At 34.3% G+C, this 19,611-nt stretch overlaps 1 protein-coding gene across 10 annotated transcripts in view; it reads right to left on the reverse strand.

Moving 5' to 3' along the window:
* The window catches only part of MYO9A (myosin IXA), a 272,310-nt gene that overhangs the window by 192,170 nt on the left and 60,529 nt on the right, over nt 1-19,611 (reverse strand). For 6 of the 10 annotated variants that reach the window (XM_034993654.1, XM_034993659.1, XM_034993660.1 and 3 more), the window contains exons 4-8: nt 17,783-17,845; nt 9,682-9,781; nt 8,182-8,238; nt 4,558-4,658; nt 530-656 (exon numbers count right to left, since the gene is read on the reverse strand). In XM_034993654.1, the coding sequence (XP_034849545.1) occupies nt 530-656; nt 4,558-4,658; nt 8,182-8,238; nt 9,682-9,781; nt 17,783-17,845 (448 nt within the window). The remainder of the gene's footprint in view (nt 1-529; nt 657-4,557; nt 4,659-8,181; nt 8,239-9,681; nt 9,782-17,782; nt 17,846-19,611) is intronic. The other 4 variants (XM_034993655.1, XM_034993663.1, XM_034993657.1 and 1 more) reach the window with 2 other exon arrangements.

Here is a 19,611-nt window from a genome sequence, read left to right on the forward strand (position 1 = left end):
AGATGAATTTATCAAGATGAGAAGTGAGCTGGGAAAACATGAGAAACCATCACTCCAGGAAGAGAGAATGAGGTAATAAAGACCTTGATAGGAAGAAGCATGGTAGATGAAGACCTCTGGCTCTTATTTAGACATGAAGATAAAAAGTTAGTACCTTTTTCTCTCCACTCATCCAGATACCCCATCTTCAGATAAATAATCTAATCAAAATCTTAGTATGAGAAGAAATCTCAAATACAGAAGGAGAAAAACTATTAACGGCTTAGAATATGGTACAGTCTAGAATGAAATACTGCTCCTATCCAGCAAATTGAGGGATTATGGATATCCAGGCCAAAGGGAGGCAGACAAGAAAACCCAAGCCTTCCAAAGATTCAGGTACGATCAACAGCAAAAATTCCATCTTTTGGAGAAACACTATTAATAAAAAGCATTAACCCATTTACACCTAACCAAATAATTACACAAAATTAAAAGTGAGAAGTTACCCAGTATTTGAGAAATGATAACTGAAAATATAATAACTCACTTCTAATAATTCTGAGACAATAGGCAGAACTTCAGGATTACAGATATCTATGGAGTCATCCCGATATGTCTTCTTTTTATAACAGATATTACCCAAATGTAGTATCGCTGAGAGAAGAGAGAAAATCCTGTGAAAATAAAACCATAAATTATAGCTTGCTTATGTGCAGTCTCCAAACTTATTTCACTGCAAAATTCTAACCAAGCAAATAAACCAGTACAAATGATGTATTCAGTCTTCATAAGAATAAAAAATATGGGAATAATAACTATAATAACTAAAATTTATGTGTACTATGTCAGACACTATGCAAAGTGCTTTACATAACCTTACTTTCAGTACTGTACCACTGGACATAGTTGTTTGAAGAGGATTTGCTATTGCCTGAATCTGTATAGTGTTTCAAAGTCTTTCCAAATGCTTTTCATCCTGCCTGGAATGCCTTTTCCCTACATTGTCTATTTCAGATCTACTTAATCAGAATCTTTAAAGGCAAGGCCTTGGTATCTGTATTTTCTTAACCAAATAGCCTAGGTGATTTTTTATGATTAGTTATATTAAAAAATGGTTTCCTACAAAAGCCCTGATAAATGCTTTTAAAATAAACAGTATGAGGCCATTGGGTGTATTACCTAATATCAGGCCCCACCTATAAAACATCTACAACTGGACCCTCCCTTCCATTCTTCCCTTCTGTCTTAGAGGAAAACATGACCTTCCTCCAGTCAAACTAGACCCCTACTTGTGCTCTCCAACATCCCATAAACTCCAGTTTACTCAGGAACTTTATTATACATATTTCCTATCTCTTACCTCAATCTACAAGAACTTTCTATCAAAATAATATTATCTTCACTTTTCTCTTACTTTAAACAACCCATCCTAGATCCCACATCTTTTCCTTAACTTCACAAACAAGCTTATTAAACTGTTAATTTATACTCCTTTTCTTTACTTTGTCATTCCTTATTTACTATCATACCCTGACATCTGACCCCATTAAAATATCTCAGAGAAGTTACCAAGGACCACCACATAACTAAGAAAATTATGTTACACCCTAGCTTATCTGACTTCTCAAAGGCATTTAACACAGCATCTAAAAGCCCTTCCTGGAAACCTATACACACACACACACACACACACACACATCTTTGTGTCTTTTCCGATTATTTCCTTATGATAAACCTGTTCTACCTATAAAATTTTAACTATGTGTTTTCTGACAATTAGGAAGTATTCTAAATAAAATAAAGACACTGCTTTAGGAACCAAACAGCCACACTTTCAAAGGTCTTGAATCAACATCTAATTGATAGATATAATTTTTCAAACAATTTAAAATTGTAAATGTTTGAATCATTAACATGACTCAAACAAAATACAAGTCAATCATAAAGGAATAATTCATAAAAGTACTCTGGGTAAATTAGAGAGGAAATGCAGTATCAACTGAATCATTATAAAGACTAACGGAAGCCAAAAGATATAAAAACGCAAATTCATGGGCCACTTATTAAAAACTATTTTTAGTAGTAGTTTATACGGTTGTTAATTATATCATTTCAGAATCTGGGGTTCAACAATCAGTACGTTAATGTTTTCTCACACACAAATATGTGATACATATTCTCCAACAATAAATGTTATATAAACAATCTAATATACTATAATAACTCAATATAAAAAAGATTTACAAATATGAATAAAAAATCCCTATTCTCAAAAAGCTTAAAATCTTGCATTAGGAGATAAAAACAACAAAAACTATACTATACTATAAGGCAGGGTATCTTAAAATACTAAAGATAGAAACAATGCACAGTTAAGAAAAATTTCATTAAAAAGATAGGACATGGGGCGCATGGTTGGCTCAGTAGGAAGAGTGAAACTCTTGATTTCGGAGTCATGAGTTCAAGCCCCACATTAGGTGTAGAAATTACTTAAATAAATAAAGAGCTTAAAAAATAAAAAGGGAGGACATGAACAGTACTCTAAAGCAAACATGTTTCCATTGACATACCAAATTTCGGGATGCCTGCAAGGTTGTGTTAGGAGGAATTCTGGGTTAGATCTGAGTGCAGTTGAAAAGAATGCTGTGATTTATTAGCATAGTCAATCATGGTCAAAGAAGAGGGGAAGAGCAGTATATATGATATGTTATAAAAAAAAAAACAAACCTGGAAGTATTTCAATGAGTAAAAAAGAGAGAAAGATGGGTCCTTCAAGAAATGGGGAAAATACTGGACATTCAGAATACAACATGTTTTAGAGGATACTATCAGTCTAGTTAAAATGCAAAATTTGTGTTAGGGAATATCTGATGATAATATCTAAAATAGAGAAAGGTCAAATTACAGGCCAAGCTATTAAATATATTACATATATTTTCCAGTGGCTTCCAATATGGGATACAGTGATATCAGAAAGTATGAAAGACACATAACCCCTTGGTGTATGAGAAGTACATATTTTATTTCCAACTTATGTTATCTAAAAAAATGAAATTGTTTCACTATCATTTAATATATAGATTGACACTTTGATCCATGTATGTCAATTAGTCAGGTGTGTCACATGAGGTTAAGGAGGTATGTTGAAGAAAGAATATAAATAATATAGCATGGAGGAACTATAGGGTTACTCTAATTTACTTAGTAACTTTCAGTGAATTGCAGTTTATGTGACCAATTAAATGGACTTGCATATTTACATTTGGTTTTATCTTTCTTTTTTTTTTTTAAGATTTTATTTGTCAGAGAGAGAGAGAGAGCACACGCAGGGGAAGCTGCAGGCAGAGGGAGAAGTAGGCTCCCCACTGAGCAAGGAGCCCGATGTGGAACTCAATCCCAGGACCATGGGATCATGACCTGAGCGGAAAGCAGCCGCTTAACCAACTGAGCCACCCAGGCATCCCTTAATTTATCTTTCAAAAAAAAAAGAGTTTGGCTAATAATCTGCTAACTCAAGATTCACAGTAATCACAAGCAAACAAGAAAACAGCAGAGCTGTTATTCTTCTACTTTTAGTATGACATTAAAAGTTGACAATATAGGGCGCCTGGGTGGCTCAGATGGTTAAGCATCTGCCTTCGGCTCAGGTCATGATCCCAGGGTCCTGGGATCGAGTCCTGCATCGGGCTTCCCGCTCCTTGGGAGCCTGCTTCTCCCTCTGTTTCTCTCTGTCTCTCATGAAGAAATAAATAAAATCTTTAAAAAAAAAAAAAAGTTGACAATATAATCAGATCTGACATAACTAATTCCCTTCCCAAAAAAATAGTTCTGTTACTATTTTTTTCTGGTGAGAGTCAAGGTTATTTGTGTTATTATTATTTTTTTTTATTATGTATGTTAGTCACCACACAGTACTTCATTAGTTTTTGATGTAGTGTTCCATGATTCATTGTTTGCGCGTTAACACCCAGTGCTCATTGCAATACCTGCCCTCCTTAATACCCATCACTGGGCTTTAATTTTAAATAGTTTTATTTTAAATATAAGTTGCTTCATCTTCATCCCTCAACCTTTTTACATTTCTATTTTGTTTATAATAAACAAAATATGTTTAGTACAATAGTACAGACATAAATTTACACAGGAAATACAGGGAAAATTATGTTTTACTGATAGGTATGCATGCCTTAATAAGATTAGAGATCAATGATACAGAAAATAAAGCTATAAAAATAGTGTTATAAAGCAAGTTTCTAAGAAAGGTCTATGGACAGGCTTCAGGAGCAAAATGAACTCCTGCAACTATATGCAAATATTTATGCATGTACAGTTTACAGGAAGAAGAGTTCCAACTTTCAAGAGATTCTCAAAGAATTTATAATAAAAAAAGCAATTCAAAGCAAGTCTTCTAGAAAAATAAATTTTCAAAGCAATGCTTAACAAGGAAGGAGGAGGCACTAGATCCAGAATATCTGTTAGAAAATTCTTTCAAAGGACCAAGGAAGAGGAACTTGTGAAACACACATTGTGATTTGTTCTCTACCAAAGGTGTAAGAATACAATAAACAAACTCACTGTCTTCGTGTCTTGGGAAGAAATCCTACCATTTCCATGGCCAGTTGTAAGCGTTCAAAGTCATGCCTCAAATCTTCCCCCTCCACCGAGAAGCAATCCTGCTTATTTAAGAAAAAGGGGGAAGAAATCAAGATTATCTACTGAAAAGTAAGGTAAGCCACTCAGAAATAGAGTAATTCTACATAAGTATACCTGTGTATAAAAATTAGAGCTGGTGAAATATTTAGAGAATTCTTATTACAGGTATGCATACTAAACACATACCTACCAAAATACCAGTAAGTTACCTTTTTATTCTCCCTTTCACAATCACCAAGGCAAGGATCTCAAAGTAACTTAAGATAAAGAGCTAACAATATTATAAAATGTTCTGATAAAAAGTTTGATTCTGAGTGGTGCTGAAGAGTTCTGAAGATCCAAAGCATTAGAGAGCTCAATTCCACAAACAAATGTTATTTATTCAACAAATATTTAATAAATGCCTACGCTTATGCAAGGCACTGAACTAGATCCTGAGACACAAAAATAAATTTTAGAAGAGGCAGTAATTTAGTTGAGAAATGGAGCCTAGATTTATATGATATAAAGATGTTTATATCAATATTAGATATAATATAGTTCCTAATGAAATTATATAAACAACATGATTATCAATCAGCAAAAGAAAGTATACGTGAAAATTAAAAATTTGCAAAATACACACGTTAGTAAAGATAGCTGTGAACTACCAAATAAAAAAAAATATTTTTAGAGTAACGCTTGTATTGGGGCGCATTGGACTCCCTGCTCCTTGGGAGCCTGCTTCTCCCTCTGCCCCCCTCTTTCTCTCTCTCATGAATAAATAAATAAAATCTTTAAAAAATTAAAAAAATTAAAAATAGAGTAACCCTTGTATTTCAGCTCCCAAAAAAGTCAAACATATATATAATCTTTATCTTTAAAATAACAAGGAAGTTTTTGTTTGTTTTGTTTTTTTTTTTTAAAGATTTTATTTATTTTTTAGAGAGTGAGCGAGAGAGAAACAGCATGAGAGGGGAGAGGGTCAGAGGGAGAAGCAGGCTCTCCGCCGAGCCGGGAGCCCAATGTGGGACTCGATCCCAGGACCCTGGGATCATGACCTGGGCCGAAGGCAGACGCTTAACCATCTGAGCCACCCAGGAGCCCTAACAAGGAAGTTTTTAAAGCCCTTTACTATTTGTTCTCACAGTCCCTTACACCTACATTTTCAAAAACCTCCTCACATGTATATACTTTTTTAATGTCTATCTCTTACTGTGGAATGTTGCATCAAGTACTCAATAAATGCCTTAACTGTTATCTGTTTTATTCACTGCTGATCTCCAGCATCAAATCAGTGCCAAGAAGAGAGTAATTACTAAAGTAAATATGTAATAAATGAATTACTGAATAAGTACTGAATTAAATGAAACATTCCTTTTTGAGAAAGTACTCATTTATCTTTTTTAAACTACTAATGTAGATATAAAGTTTAAAATTCTATATAAACACAAGGGGATAATTATGTGTACATATATATAATTATATATACATTCAATAGGAAAGAAAACAGGCTCAGAGGTTAAATAATTCACCTAAATGGCAGGGGTGGCAGAACGAAAATCTACCCAGTTCTGAATCCTCTGCACTCTCCCAGGCAACACCAGTTGCTTAAGCTTATTTATTTAATAGGATAACCCTTAATAGGAATTAAATCAACATACAATGGGCAACAAGAGGTCCCTTGTTAAAAGCAATTTTCTCACCACAGTTCCCCTTGGGATCATCTATACAATTCCATTATATGTATGATAATATAGGTCAAATTACAAAACAGTACCTAACAATCCTCTCTTCTTATAATGCTAAGTCACATGAGTTCTCATAACTCAGAGGGAAACAAAGTTTAGTTTGCCCCCAAATATACTCTGAGGACCTAAGAGGAAAAAACAAACCAAAAGATCCTCAGATTAACTGCTTGCTTTCATTAATTAACTTGTGAGAAAAAGCAACAGAGATTATTCAAAGTTCAAACAATAATAGATTGAAAACACAGTAAGTGAGAGGCTAGTGATGAAAGACATAAAGGGAGGAGAGGAGTATGGGTACAAAATTCTATAAGGAAAAGATGGATAATGATGATTTTGATGGTGGCAGCAGATCTGGGAACATGTACTGAATACTTACATGTACTGAATATTAAACACTCTATCAAGCTATTTAGATGCATTGTCTAATTTAATTCTCACAAGAGTTAAAGACCATTTTTATCCCATTAAATATAAGATGGTGGAAACAAAAGAATTACGTGACCTGCTCAGGTTCTCAAAAACTAGTAAGTGGATAAGCCAGTATTCAAGTCAGGTCTGTCTGCTTCAGAGCCCAAATTCTGAAGCATAACTTAGACTGTCTAAATAACAGCAGATCAGTACATAAAGTCATGATAAGCTCTGTACAGGCAATCAATTCTTACACTTGCCATGTGAGTTTTACCAGTTTCCTACCTACTTCCCAATGAGACTCAGTCACTTGATGTTAATAGGTGAAAGATGGAAGCTTCTCAAGAGTGGCAAAACAGTGTAAATTTTTTCTACTAAAATATATCAGAATCTATAAACTTAAATGTCTAAAATTTTCCAAAATGTTACATCTGAAACCATAAATTACTTGATATATATATAATTATATATACATTCAATAGGAATGAATCCCTGATCCTTCTCAACTCTGAAACAGTCTAGCTTTGTAATTAGTAGAGTATGTAATCACACACAGTGAAAATTAAAGTCATAGTTATTTAAAGCTAGAACTAAGACATGTTATGTTTCCAGAAGGAATAATTAATAAATTAGTTCATTAGTTAATTAATAGATATAGATGAGTGCATGTTTTCAGCCTTTACATATGACCTCATTACAAAGGAAAGGAAAAAAATTTTTTGTGTTTTTTTTTGATCACAAACTTGTCCTTATAAAATATAAAAATAAAGTTAAATTTACCTACTCATTTTATATTACATCATATATGCCCTTAAATCATTCAATTAAAAACAAAATAATCTTATTTATACGAATTTCAATTCTTTTTAGAAAATTATATAAAGACTATAGCCTCTCTTGCCACTAAAAAACTTTCAAAGAAAAAATGTACATGCATTCATCATGTTAAAAGACTGTTAAATGACATAAAACAGTAAGGCTATACCTTTTTAAGATAAACATTACAAAAAAAAAAGATAACATTACATACTACTCATAGCATGTGAGTAATGAAACCACCAAAAAAATAATTGAAAAAAAATACACCTCAAGAAAAAAACCTGCAGTTCATAAAAATCCATATCAATGCTGAAGACAGGAATACAATCAATTTATTGTCAAAATAAATATAGACTAAACATGAGCAACAAAAAAATAAATTTTTTAAAAAGTAAATTGACTGGTTTTTGATCCAGAGACCATACACCTACAAAATCAATTCAAAGAAATTAAACATTAATTTATCTTCTTTCTTAGGTTCTTTGTATTTCAGCTGATTTTCTTTCTAAGTCATGAGATAGGTACAAATGAGCAAGGTGAGTGAGGGTCCTTTAACAGGAACACAGAGTATTTAGGTACTTGTACTGACCGGCTCAGAGTCATAGCAATAATCATCCCAGCTCTGTCTGAGAGGTTTCTTTGTTATCTGAAAGTAAGGCAGATTAGTTAGGTAGAAGTAATGGTTATCACTCTTCTCTAATCATCTCTTAGATGTAGTATTCAGTTAGCACTGCTGCTACGCAAAGAAAGTTATTCTATGTAGCAGCATAAAACAAGAAACAACTAGGTAAACATTCAGATTCTGGGAGATCATATATTATTACAACCAATCCATACCTGCTGTTTTCCAGTGACTCTGAGATTTGTATTAACTGCTCAGTCTCATATTCTATGAATAATGACCACTTTATAACAAGAATATGTACGGTATGGCCACTGATAACAAAAAAGTATCTGGAAGAAGAGTAAAAAGCTCGGGACTATCAGCTCATTTATGAGCAATTATTAGTTTTTAAAAAGGATATATTTAATCACCCAAATATCTGCAAAAAGTTTAAGAGGGAAAAGAAAAAGCTCAGAAGCTAAATCAATGATTTTTTTTAAATCTACTTAATTTTATACAGTACAAATGCCTAGTATTATATCAAGAAGTGATATTTTAAATAATTTTGAAATCAATATATTAACACAAAGTTTTACTAGTTTATATAAATATGTAGTTTCAAAATTAAGAAATATCAGTTACATAGCATCATGTGTATCTTGGGAAAAGTCTAAGATCTTACTTTCATAACCTTAAACACATACTACAACCTTTGAACCATCATCAAAATGTCAATTTCCTTACAAAACCCTCACAAGGATTTTTTAAATTACCATAAAGGCATTTATTTCCATGTATATTACATCTCGCCTCAATCAAAAAAAAAAAACAAGACAATCTGTTATTTAAGTGATCTACTGTCATACCAATTCCATTAATATTGATTCTAGAATTTTTATTAATATGAGAAATAGTAAAATTGGAGAAACCATTGTAATGAAAAATTACAAGAAATTATCCCTTAATTATGGAAATTTAGGAGTGAATTTTTAGTTTCACGAAAGATACGATGAATTTCATACTGAATAGGATCATTTGCTAAATTATAAAAATAATCATACTCTGTTAGTATCATAATATCATGCAAAGAGGTATAAGTATTAGACTTCAAAACATACAAAAAAGGCTTCAAGTAATCCCATGCAAAGGGTAAACATTATTAGTAACACTGAACATGCTCTTGTCTTTAAAAGGTAAATCGCTTTGAAAAGACCAATCCATTTTTCTAACATGTAGGTACATATATAAATTATTGTTCTCTGAAAAAGTTTCACAAAAAGCAAAGGGCACACATATAACTAACCTCTCCCAACTCATATGAGTAATAATAATTCTCAAATTTGAGAAGCACATCACATAAATTTTTAGACTGCATGTATGAAAAGTCTAGTTAATATCCATTACTAGGTTTGGGGAAAAAATTTTTCTCAAGAAGGAAAATTTAATAATGCCCTACATTTCAAAATACATTTCATGAACTCGCACCTGATTGAGATAATGATATTCTTCTGGTTGTTTAAGATGGAATGCTAATCTTTCTTCTTCACTTGCTCCTGCCAGGAGGTAATAAAATACATGATAGTTCCTGTTGAAAACAAAGAGTATGGCTTTATAATGAACATGATCTATGGTTATCATTTAACAGAAAAATGAGCAAACATTAATTAGTAAAATGTTTCAACTTTGTTTCATTTTTTAATACAAAAGTGGTAAGTTCAATATTTTAGGAACTATAAAATAAAATGATGTTTTGGATGCTAAATTCAAAAGAGAGGCATGAAGGCAGCTATGGCAAAGGTTAAGACCTCTGAAAATTCTCTCCTCCATAAAAACAATTAGAAAACTGGCAAATTTGTCAGAATCAACCTTTTCAGATCTCTGAAAATTAACCAAAAGCTTATAGCAATCCAAGGAGTGTTTACATAAGAAAAACAGATCAATCTCAGTAAAAAATGCAAACTTTGTAGCCTTTTAACTTGCCCTATTCCATCTCCTGTTCACCAAATCCAGGGTATCCATCAAAACCAACAGGTTACAATCATGATGGACACCAGAAGCGTGGCAGTCATCACAAGAGGGCAGAAGAGGGTTGGAGCTTGTTCAGAACCTCATTCCCTGAGAAATATCATTACCTGAACTATCTGGTGGGTCCCTGGAAGACGCCATGTTCAAAATTGTCTTTATTGACCTGACTCAAAGTTAACCCAGTGTGAAAACCTTTTCCCCAGGCGCAGGTATGAAAAATTACAGGCAATTTTTTAACATGTCAGCTACGTGAAGCAATGGATAAATGTTAGGGCAAACAATAGGCTAACCAAAAAATTTAAAGGGAAATGTGATCTCCACACAGTTTTAAAAGCTCCAATATATTCCTGGGAAGCTAGAAGGCCATGCGCATGCATAAGATTGTGCAAGCGCCCAGGGCTTCACACCTTCTCAGCAGAGACCAGAGAAGGTACTAAACTCTCATCCCTGGCTGACCTTGAAGGGATGCAGGAGCAGGAAGTTAAGGTGAAGGCAGAATTATAAAATGCCTACCTGAGTGTTAAAGGCATGGCCCAATACACACAGAAAGCCCTGAGGCAAAGACTAGGAGATTTACTGTTTCCAAGCATTTAAGCAAATCCCTGTTCAATCATTAGCTGACAACTAAGCTAACCAAGCAGATACGAGAATGGCCACACTTGAAACAGAACACAGATCTAACAAAATTAGTTCCAAAAAGTCATGGTATAACAGAAACACAAACAACCACAAACCCTGGGAAAGGGAGAATCTCATCTCCAGAGCAGCCACATGATTATTTTAAATGTCCAATTATTATTTAAAATGTCCAATTTTCAACAAAAATTTATGAGGCATTAAAGAAACAAAGTATAGTACATACAAAGGAAAAGGCACAATCGGTAGTAACCATCCTTGAGGAAGCCCAGGCATTACTTAGTACACAAGATTTTTAAATATGTTCAAAGAACTAAATGAAACCATGTTTAAACAACTAAAGTATGAGAATGATGTCTTATCAAATAGAGATTATCAATAAATATATAGAACTTATTAAAAAATAATCAAAAAGGAATTCTGGAGTTGAAAAATATAATAACTAAAATGAAAAACTATCTAGAGGCACTCAACAACAGATCCAAGTGGGTAGAAGAAGGCATCAGTGAACCTGAAGACAGGTCTTGAAACTAGTCTGAAGACAAAGAAAAATGAATGAAGACAATTGAACAGATCTGATATCTGTGGCACAATAGGAGTCCCAAAAGGAGAGGAAAGGAGCAAAAATAATATTTGAAAAAAATAATGACCAAAACTCCTTAAATTTGATGAAAAAATAATCTGCACATTCAAGAAACTCAACAAACTCTAAGAGAGAAAAACTTAAAGAGATCCACACTTAGATCAATCAAAACTATTGAAAAACAAAGACAAATTTTCAAAGCACCATGAGAAGATATGCCTTATCAAGGATTCCTAATAAAAGATTACCAGCTGACCCTATGACCCAGCAATTGCACTACTGGGTAGTGAAAAGAAGGGCCATATGCACCCCAATGTTCACAGCAGCAATGTCTGCAATAGCCAAACTGTGGAAAGAGCCGAGATACTCTTCAACAGATGAATGGATAAAGAAGATGTGGTCCATATATACATCAGAAAGGATGAATACCCAACTTTTACATCAACATGGATGGGATTGGAGGAGATTATGCTAAGTGCAATAAGTCAAGCCAAGTCAATTACCATATGGTTTCACTTATTTGTGGAACATAAGGAATAGCATGGAGGACATTAGGAGAAGGAAGGGAAAAATGAAGGGGGGGAATCGGAGGGAGAGATGAACCATTAGAGACTATGGACTCTGAGAAACAAAGAGGGTTTGGGGAGCGGGGTTAGCCAGGTGATGGGTATTAAGGAGGGCACGTACTGCATGGAGCACTGGGCGTTATAAGGAAACAATTAATCATGGATCACTACATCAAAAACTAATGATGTATTGTACGGTGACTAACATAACATAATAAAATGAAATTTAAAAAAAACACAAAAACAAACAAAATAAAAGATTACCAGCTGATTTCTCATTAGGAGCCATGGCAGAAGGATAACATACTCAAAGTACCGAGAGGAAAAAAAACTATCAATCAAAAATTATACACCCAGCAAAGCTACCCTTCAAAAATAAAGGAGAAATTAGGATAGTCCCAGATAAACAAAAATTATGAGACTTCATAGCTAGCAGATGGGCCCTACAAGGAAAGATAAAGGGACTTTTTCTAGCTGAAAAGAAAGGAAACTAGACAAGTTTCAATAAAACATAAAATAAACAGCACTAGTAAAAATAACTATGTAGCTATAAAAGATAGTATAAACTCATTTTTTTTTTAAGATTTTATTTATTTATTTGACAGAGAGAGACAGTCAGAGAAGGAACACAAGCAGGGGGATGGGAGAGGGAGAAGCAGGCTTCCCCCCGAGCTGGGAGACCGATGCAGGGCTCGATCCCAGGACCCAGGATCGTGACCTGAGCTGAAGGCCAGCCGCTTAACCGACTGAGCCACTCAGGCGCCCCTAAAGTCACTTTTTTATCTGTAACTTTTTTCCCTCCTATTGTATTTCAAAGACACCAGCAAAAAACAATAATGACTAATATGTATTGATGGGTCTACTATTATAAAGATGTGATTTATATGATTTTAATAGTACAAAAGAAGGGGAAAGGAACAGAGCTACATAGGAGCAAAGTTATTTGTACGTTATCAAAATTAAGTTGTTATTAATCCAAATAAGATTGCTAAAATGTTAACTGTAATTGCCAGGGCAACAATTAAGGAAATAACTCAAGAAATATGTAATAAAAGAATTGCCAGTGGTACACCAGAAAACATCTACTTACACAAAACAAGGCAGTAATAGAATAGAGGGACTAAACCATCATAAAAAATACATAAAACAAAGAGCAAAATAACATTGATAAATCCTATCTTAGCAATTATATTAAGTATAAATGAGTCCGAAGGTGAGTAACTGGCAGAATGAATTAAAAAAAAATGCAACTACATGCTATTTGCAATAGACACACTATAGACTCAAAGATACAAATAGGTCAAAAGTAAAAGGACAGAAAAAATATCATGCAAACAATAACCAAAAGAAAGCTGAAGTGTCCATACTAACATCAAATAAAATAGACTTTAAGACAAAAATTATTGCTAGATGCAAAGGACATTTTATAATGACAAAAGGGCCAATTCATCAGAAAGATATAACAATTTTAAATGTAAATGCATATAAAAACAGAGTCCCAAAATACATAAACCAAAAACTGAAAGAACTGAAGAAAGAAAAAAACAATTCAACAATAGTACTGAGATATTTCAACACCCTACTTTCAATAATGAACAGAACATGAAAAAAGATCAACAAGGAAAAAGAGGACTTGAAAACTATTAAAAACCAACTACACCTAAGAGACATCTATAGAATACTCCATCCAACAACAGTAGGATACACATTTTCTTAAATACCCATGGAACATTCTCCAGATGAAAAAATGTTAAACTCTAAGACAAGTCTCAATGTAAGGGGACTGAAATCATACAAACTATATTCTCTGATGATCTTACAATGAAATCAGAAATCAATAACAGAATTTTATGTATTATAACAGAATTATTTCCAATAACAGAAATTTCCAAAATGCATAAATACATGGAAATTCAAAAACACACTCCTAAATAAAAATGGGTTCTAAGAAGAAATCACATAGGAAATTAGAAAATACACTGAGGTACATAAAAACCAAAACACAACATGCCAAAATATGGGAACTATTGAAACAGTGTTCAACGGGTCTTTATAGCTGTAAACCCATGGTAAAACAGAAGAAAGATCTCAAATCTAACCATTCACCTTAAGAAACTAAAAAAATTTTAAAAATTTAAAAGAAGAGCAAACTACTACTGGGTATTTACCCCAAAGATACAAATGTAGGGATCTGAAGGGGTACATGCACCCCGATGTTTATAGCAGCAATGTCCACAATAGCCAAACTGTGGAAAGAGCCAAGATGTCCATCGACAGATGAATGGATAAAGAAGATGTGGTATATATACACAATGGAATATTATGCAGCCATCAAAAGGAATGAGATCTTGCCATTTGCAATGACGTGGATGGAACTGGAGGGTATTATGTTGAGCGAAATAAGTCAAAAAGAGAAAGACATGTATCATATGACCTCACTGATATGAGGAATTCTTAATCGCAGGAAACAAACTGAGGGTTGCTGGAGTGGAGTGGGGGGTGCGGTGGGAGGGATGGGGTGACTGGGTGATAGACACTGGGGAAGGTATGTGCTCTAGTAAATGGCTTTGGCATCTGCAATATATGTTAAGAAAAAAAAAGAAGAAGAAGGTAGCAGGAGGGGAAGAATGAAGCAGGGGAAATCAGAGGGGTAGACGAACCATGTGAGACGATGGACTCTGAAAAACAAACTGAGGGTTCTAGAGGGGAGGGGGGTGGAAGGATGGGTTAGCCTGGTAATGGGTATTGAGGAGGGCACATTCTGCACAGAGCACTGGGTGTTATGCACAAACAATGAATCATGGAACACTACATCTAAAACTAATGATGTAATGTATGGGGATTAACATAAGAATAAAAAAAAAAAAGAAAAGCAAACAGAAGTGATAAGCGTAAGAGAAATAAAACAGGAACAGTAAACAAATAGAGAAAAATCAACCAAAACTTGGTCCTTTTAAAAGATCAACAAAATTAACACATTCTTATCTAAACTGACACAAAAGGTGGGTGAGATTGCTATGGTCTGAATGTGTGCCCCCTCAAAGTCCTATGTTGAAATCCTAACCCCAAAAGGTAATGGTATTAGGAGGTGGGGCCTTTGGGGTTGATGAGAGCATGAGAGTAGAGCCCTCATGAATGGGATTAGTAATCTAATAAAAGAGATCCCACAGAGTTCCTTATCCCATTCCACCATATGAGGACCAAGCAAGAAGGTATGAGTTATGAACCAGGAAGAGCTCTAACCAGAATGCAACCATGCTGGCACCTTGATCTTGGACTTCCCAACCTCCAGAACTCTGAGAAATAAATTTCTGTTGTTTGTCAGTTACCCAGACTGAGTTATTTTGTTATAGCAGCCCAAAGATAGGAGAAGACCTCAAATTCAGGAACAGAAGAGGGAACATTATTATCAACCTGTCAGAAATAAAAATTGTTATAAGGGAATACTATAAACAATTTTTTTTTGCCAACAAATTAGATGACCTAGATGAAACAGAAAAATTCCTAGAATGATAAAAACTACCAAACCTGGCTAAAGAAGAAACAGAAAATCTACAGAGACTTATAATAACTAAAGTCTTTGGATTAGTAATCAAAATTCCCCACAAATAATAACCTAGAACCAGTCGGCTTCACTAGCGAATTCTAGCAAACATTTAAAAAAGAATTAACCCAATCCTTCCCAAACTTTTCCATCTCATTCTATAAACCAGTATTATCCTAATAGCAAGACCAGACAAAGACATAAGGAGGAAAAACAAAACAAAACAAAACAAAACCTTACAGCAATATCCCTTATGAATACAGACACAAAAAATCCTCAACAAAATACTAGCAACCCACATTTAGCAACATACCAATAAATATTATACATCCATTCACAAACAGAATCCAGCAAGATAAGAGAGAATCAGTTTTTAAGTTCTGGATCTTCACCTCCCATTGATTCTTCGAAATCATGCTATATCCCTAACACTCCATTAAAATGTGTTGGAAAAAGTTACTAATAACCTTCTAATAGCAGTATCTGTTAACTACAAAACTTTAACAAAGTTATTCTCTTCCTAAAATTCTCTACCTTCATTTCAAAAAAACCCTCTAATTTAGATTTCCTTATCTATTAGCCACAAAAAAAAAAAAAAAAAAAAGAACAGGAAAGTCTTGAGTTCTAGTCCTAACCTGGCAGGTATTCAGTAGATAATGTTAGCTATTAATTACTGAATATAATTATGTATAAGGACCACACTAAGCACTTTATAAATGTTATTTCATTTATTCTTCTAAACAACTCTAAGACAGTTATTTATCTATAAAATGGGAACAAATATCAAAGAAGCAGAAAAGTTAAATGAGATGCCAAAGCCATATTCAATATCTGAATATAAGTCTCTTTAACTTCAAACTCTGGCTCTTTATTTTGTGTCATTGCTGCATGAAGCAAATCATTTACTTCTCTGACATTTGGTTTCTTTTTTTCCCCCTTACATTTGGTTTCTTCATCTATAGGAAGTTACATATATAATCTCTGAAGTCCTGTATACCTCATTATAATATAATGAAATTAAGTGCTTTATTAAAAATTTTCTCAAATTAGAAACAAAATACTAAGACACGTAAAGCAGTAAGAGAAACACCTGAGCTACCACTGTTTTTCTTTTTTTTTTTTTTTAAAGATTTTATTTACTTATTTGACAGAGAGAGAGAGAGAGAGTGAGAGCAGGAACACAAGCCGGGGGAGTGGGAGAAGGAGAAGCAGGCTTCCCACTGAGCAAGGAGCCCAATATGGGCTCGATCCCAGGACCCCGGGATCAGGACCTGAGCTGAAGGTAGACGCTTAACGACTGAGCTACCCAGGCGCCCCTACCACTGTTTTTCTGTTTGGACAGTTTGCCTAGAATTTATAAAGGGTTAACAGTTCCACATGCAGGCATACCTCAGAGACAGTGTGGGTTCAGTTCTGGACCACTACAATAAAGCAAATCTCAAAATAACATGAGGCAAATAATTTTTTTGGTTTCCCAGTGCAGGTAACAGTTATGTCTACACTACACTGTAGTCTCTTAAGTGTGCAATAGCATTATGTCTAAAATACAATGTACAGGGGCGCCTGGGTGGCTCAGTCATTAAACGTCTGTCTTCAGCTCAGGTCATGATCCCAGGGTCCTGGGATCGAGCCCCACATCAGGCTCCCTGCTCCGCAGGAAGCCTGCTTCTCCCTCTCCCACTCCCCCTGCTTGTGTTCCCTCTCTCACTGAGTCTCTCTCTGTCAAATAAATAAAATCTTTTTAAAAAGTAAATAAATAAAATTAAATAAAATACAATGTACATACCTTAATTTAAAAGCACTGTATTGCTAAAAAATGATAACCATCATCTGAGCTTTCAGCTAGTTGTAATCACAGATCACAGATCACCATAACAAATATAATAATAATATAAAAGTTTGAAATATTGCAAGAATTTCCAAAATATGAGACAGACACAAAGTGATCAAAGGCTGTTGGAAAAATGATGCCAAAAGACTTACTCAACACAAACCAATGTGTAAAAAAACAGTATCTGTGCAGTGCAATAAAACAAGGTATGTTTGTACTTATTAAAAAATCTAGCAGCCTCTGAAAAAGTATAATGTTCTGCCCATGACAGAAATAGCAATTATATGGAACGCGATGCACAGTGTAAGCTAAATTAAAGGTCGTAATATGCAAACATCCTAAAAGTCGATCGCATAATACAAATGTTAACTTGATCTAATTATACTAATAAAAATATGTACCGTTCATTATGCTCTTGATAAACGAGTCTGGACTTCTCCAGTAGATATTTTTCAACATAGGCCCTAGAAGAAAAATAAAATTGGTTGATATAAATAATAAAGCTTAAGGTAGATAAGTATTTTTTCAGACAAGATGCAAAGGTATAAAGAATACTATCCAGATCATTTTAGTACACTTACCATTACAATTGTGTTATAAATGCTGTTAGCGTTATCTGTGTTAAATTCATAAACTCATAAGTCTTTTTTTTTTTTTTGGCTTTCAACAAAGCAAAATAAAGTCAGAAGTTCAAAACATGGCACACAAGACCCACCCACGGCATAGGCTTTACTTTCTTTCCAGACTAATATGCCACTACACATTCTTTCAGATATTATACTTTGGCCAGGTGACTAAATGAGACTCAAAGACATACTTTCTTAGCATATTCATGCTACTGCCACATTCTGGAATCCATTTATTATTTACGGATTTATTCAACAACTTCATTAATTGGGCACTGTGCTAAGCACTGTTCAAACATGGAAATAAGTGATACACTATCTATTCTCAAAGGGCTTACAGACTAGTGGAGGGAAATGTAAACAAGGGGCTATCATACTGAGTTGATATAGGATTTATTATAGAGCAATGACCAGAATATTATGGCTGTACCGAGAGAGACAAGTAAGATTCAATCCAAGAAGGAAACAATTATATAGGGAACAATTCCCAGAGAGGTACTCACCTCTATGTACATAGCACATAGTAAACATTCACAAAATCTATTTGCTGACTGACTGAATAAATGACTCTGAAATCTGAAAGACTGACCAGAAGGCCAGGAGAACTGCTTTATGCAAAGGCATAAAAGGAGGGTACTTAACCTCAGGGAAGATAATTCCTCAACATGGCTAGAGAATGAGATAGACAAGTGGACTAGATGAAGAAGGACCAATATACTGTGTGCCAGAAGAAGAGAATTTATCCTGAAAGTAATGAGGAACTAAAACATAAATTGTATTTCTGATATGTCATTCTCTTTATCCAGCCTGTACCTCTTCAAGTCTTCAATACCTCTTACCCAAACAGAAGCAATCAGTTAAGCTCCCTCTGGAAAAGGGGATCCTACAGTCTGAAATTTAAAGGTTTTCGACTATTGAATCCAAATTACATAGCACAAACCTCTGTGGAGTCAAAAATCTGACTTTTGAGCTTTATTCCCATCAGTTCCCTCCTATTGCATGCTCAGTATTTCAGTCACTCCCAAATACAGGTCATTCCCTCAAGCATGCCATTCACTCCTGGTTGCATTATCCGTGCTCTTCCTTCCACTTCTAATTCTACAGTCTCTACCCACTCTCTATCCAAGAGGCTCCATTCATTCATAAAATGAACCTCAAATGTGCCTTTTTTGCAAACCCGTTACTACTACCACTACCAGTAATTAAAATGTATCACTTCCTCTGAGTAACCATCATCACTTCTAATCTAAACTACTGAAACAGGTTCTTATCTAAAATGGGAGAAAGGGAACATAAATATGTTAAATTCTTTGGAGTATAGTTGACACACGTTACATTAATTTCAGGTGTTCAGGTATGTAACATAGTGATTCAATAAGTTTACACGTTATACGATGCTCATCACAAATGGAGCTACCATCCTTCACCATACCTTTGTAATATATCATTGCCTATATTCCTTATGTGGTACTTTTTATTCCCTGACTTATTCCATAACAGGAAGCCTGTATATCACACTCCCCTTCACTCATTTTGCCCATTCCACCACCTTCCTTCCCTGTGGCAACCACCAATTTGTTCTCTTTATTTATAGGTCTAATTCT

This window comes from Mirounga leonina, unplaced genomic scaffold (assembly GCF_011800145.1).
Source record: "Mirounga leonina isolate KUSES-001 unplaced genomic scaffold, KU_Mleo_1.0 Mir_91, whole genome shotgun sequence".
Taxonomy (NCBI): Eukaryota; Metazoa; Chordata; class Mammalia; order Carnivora; family Phocidae; genus Mirounga; species Mirounga leonina.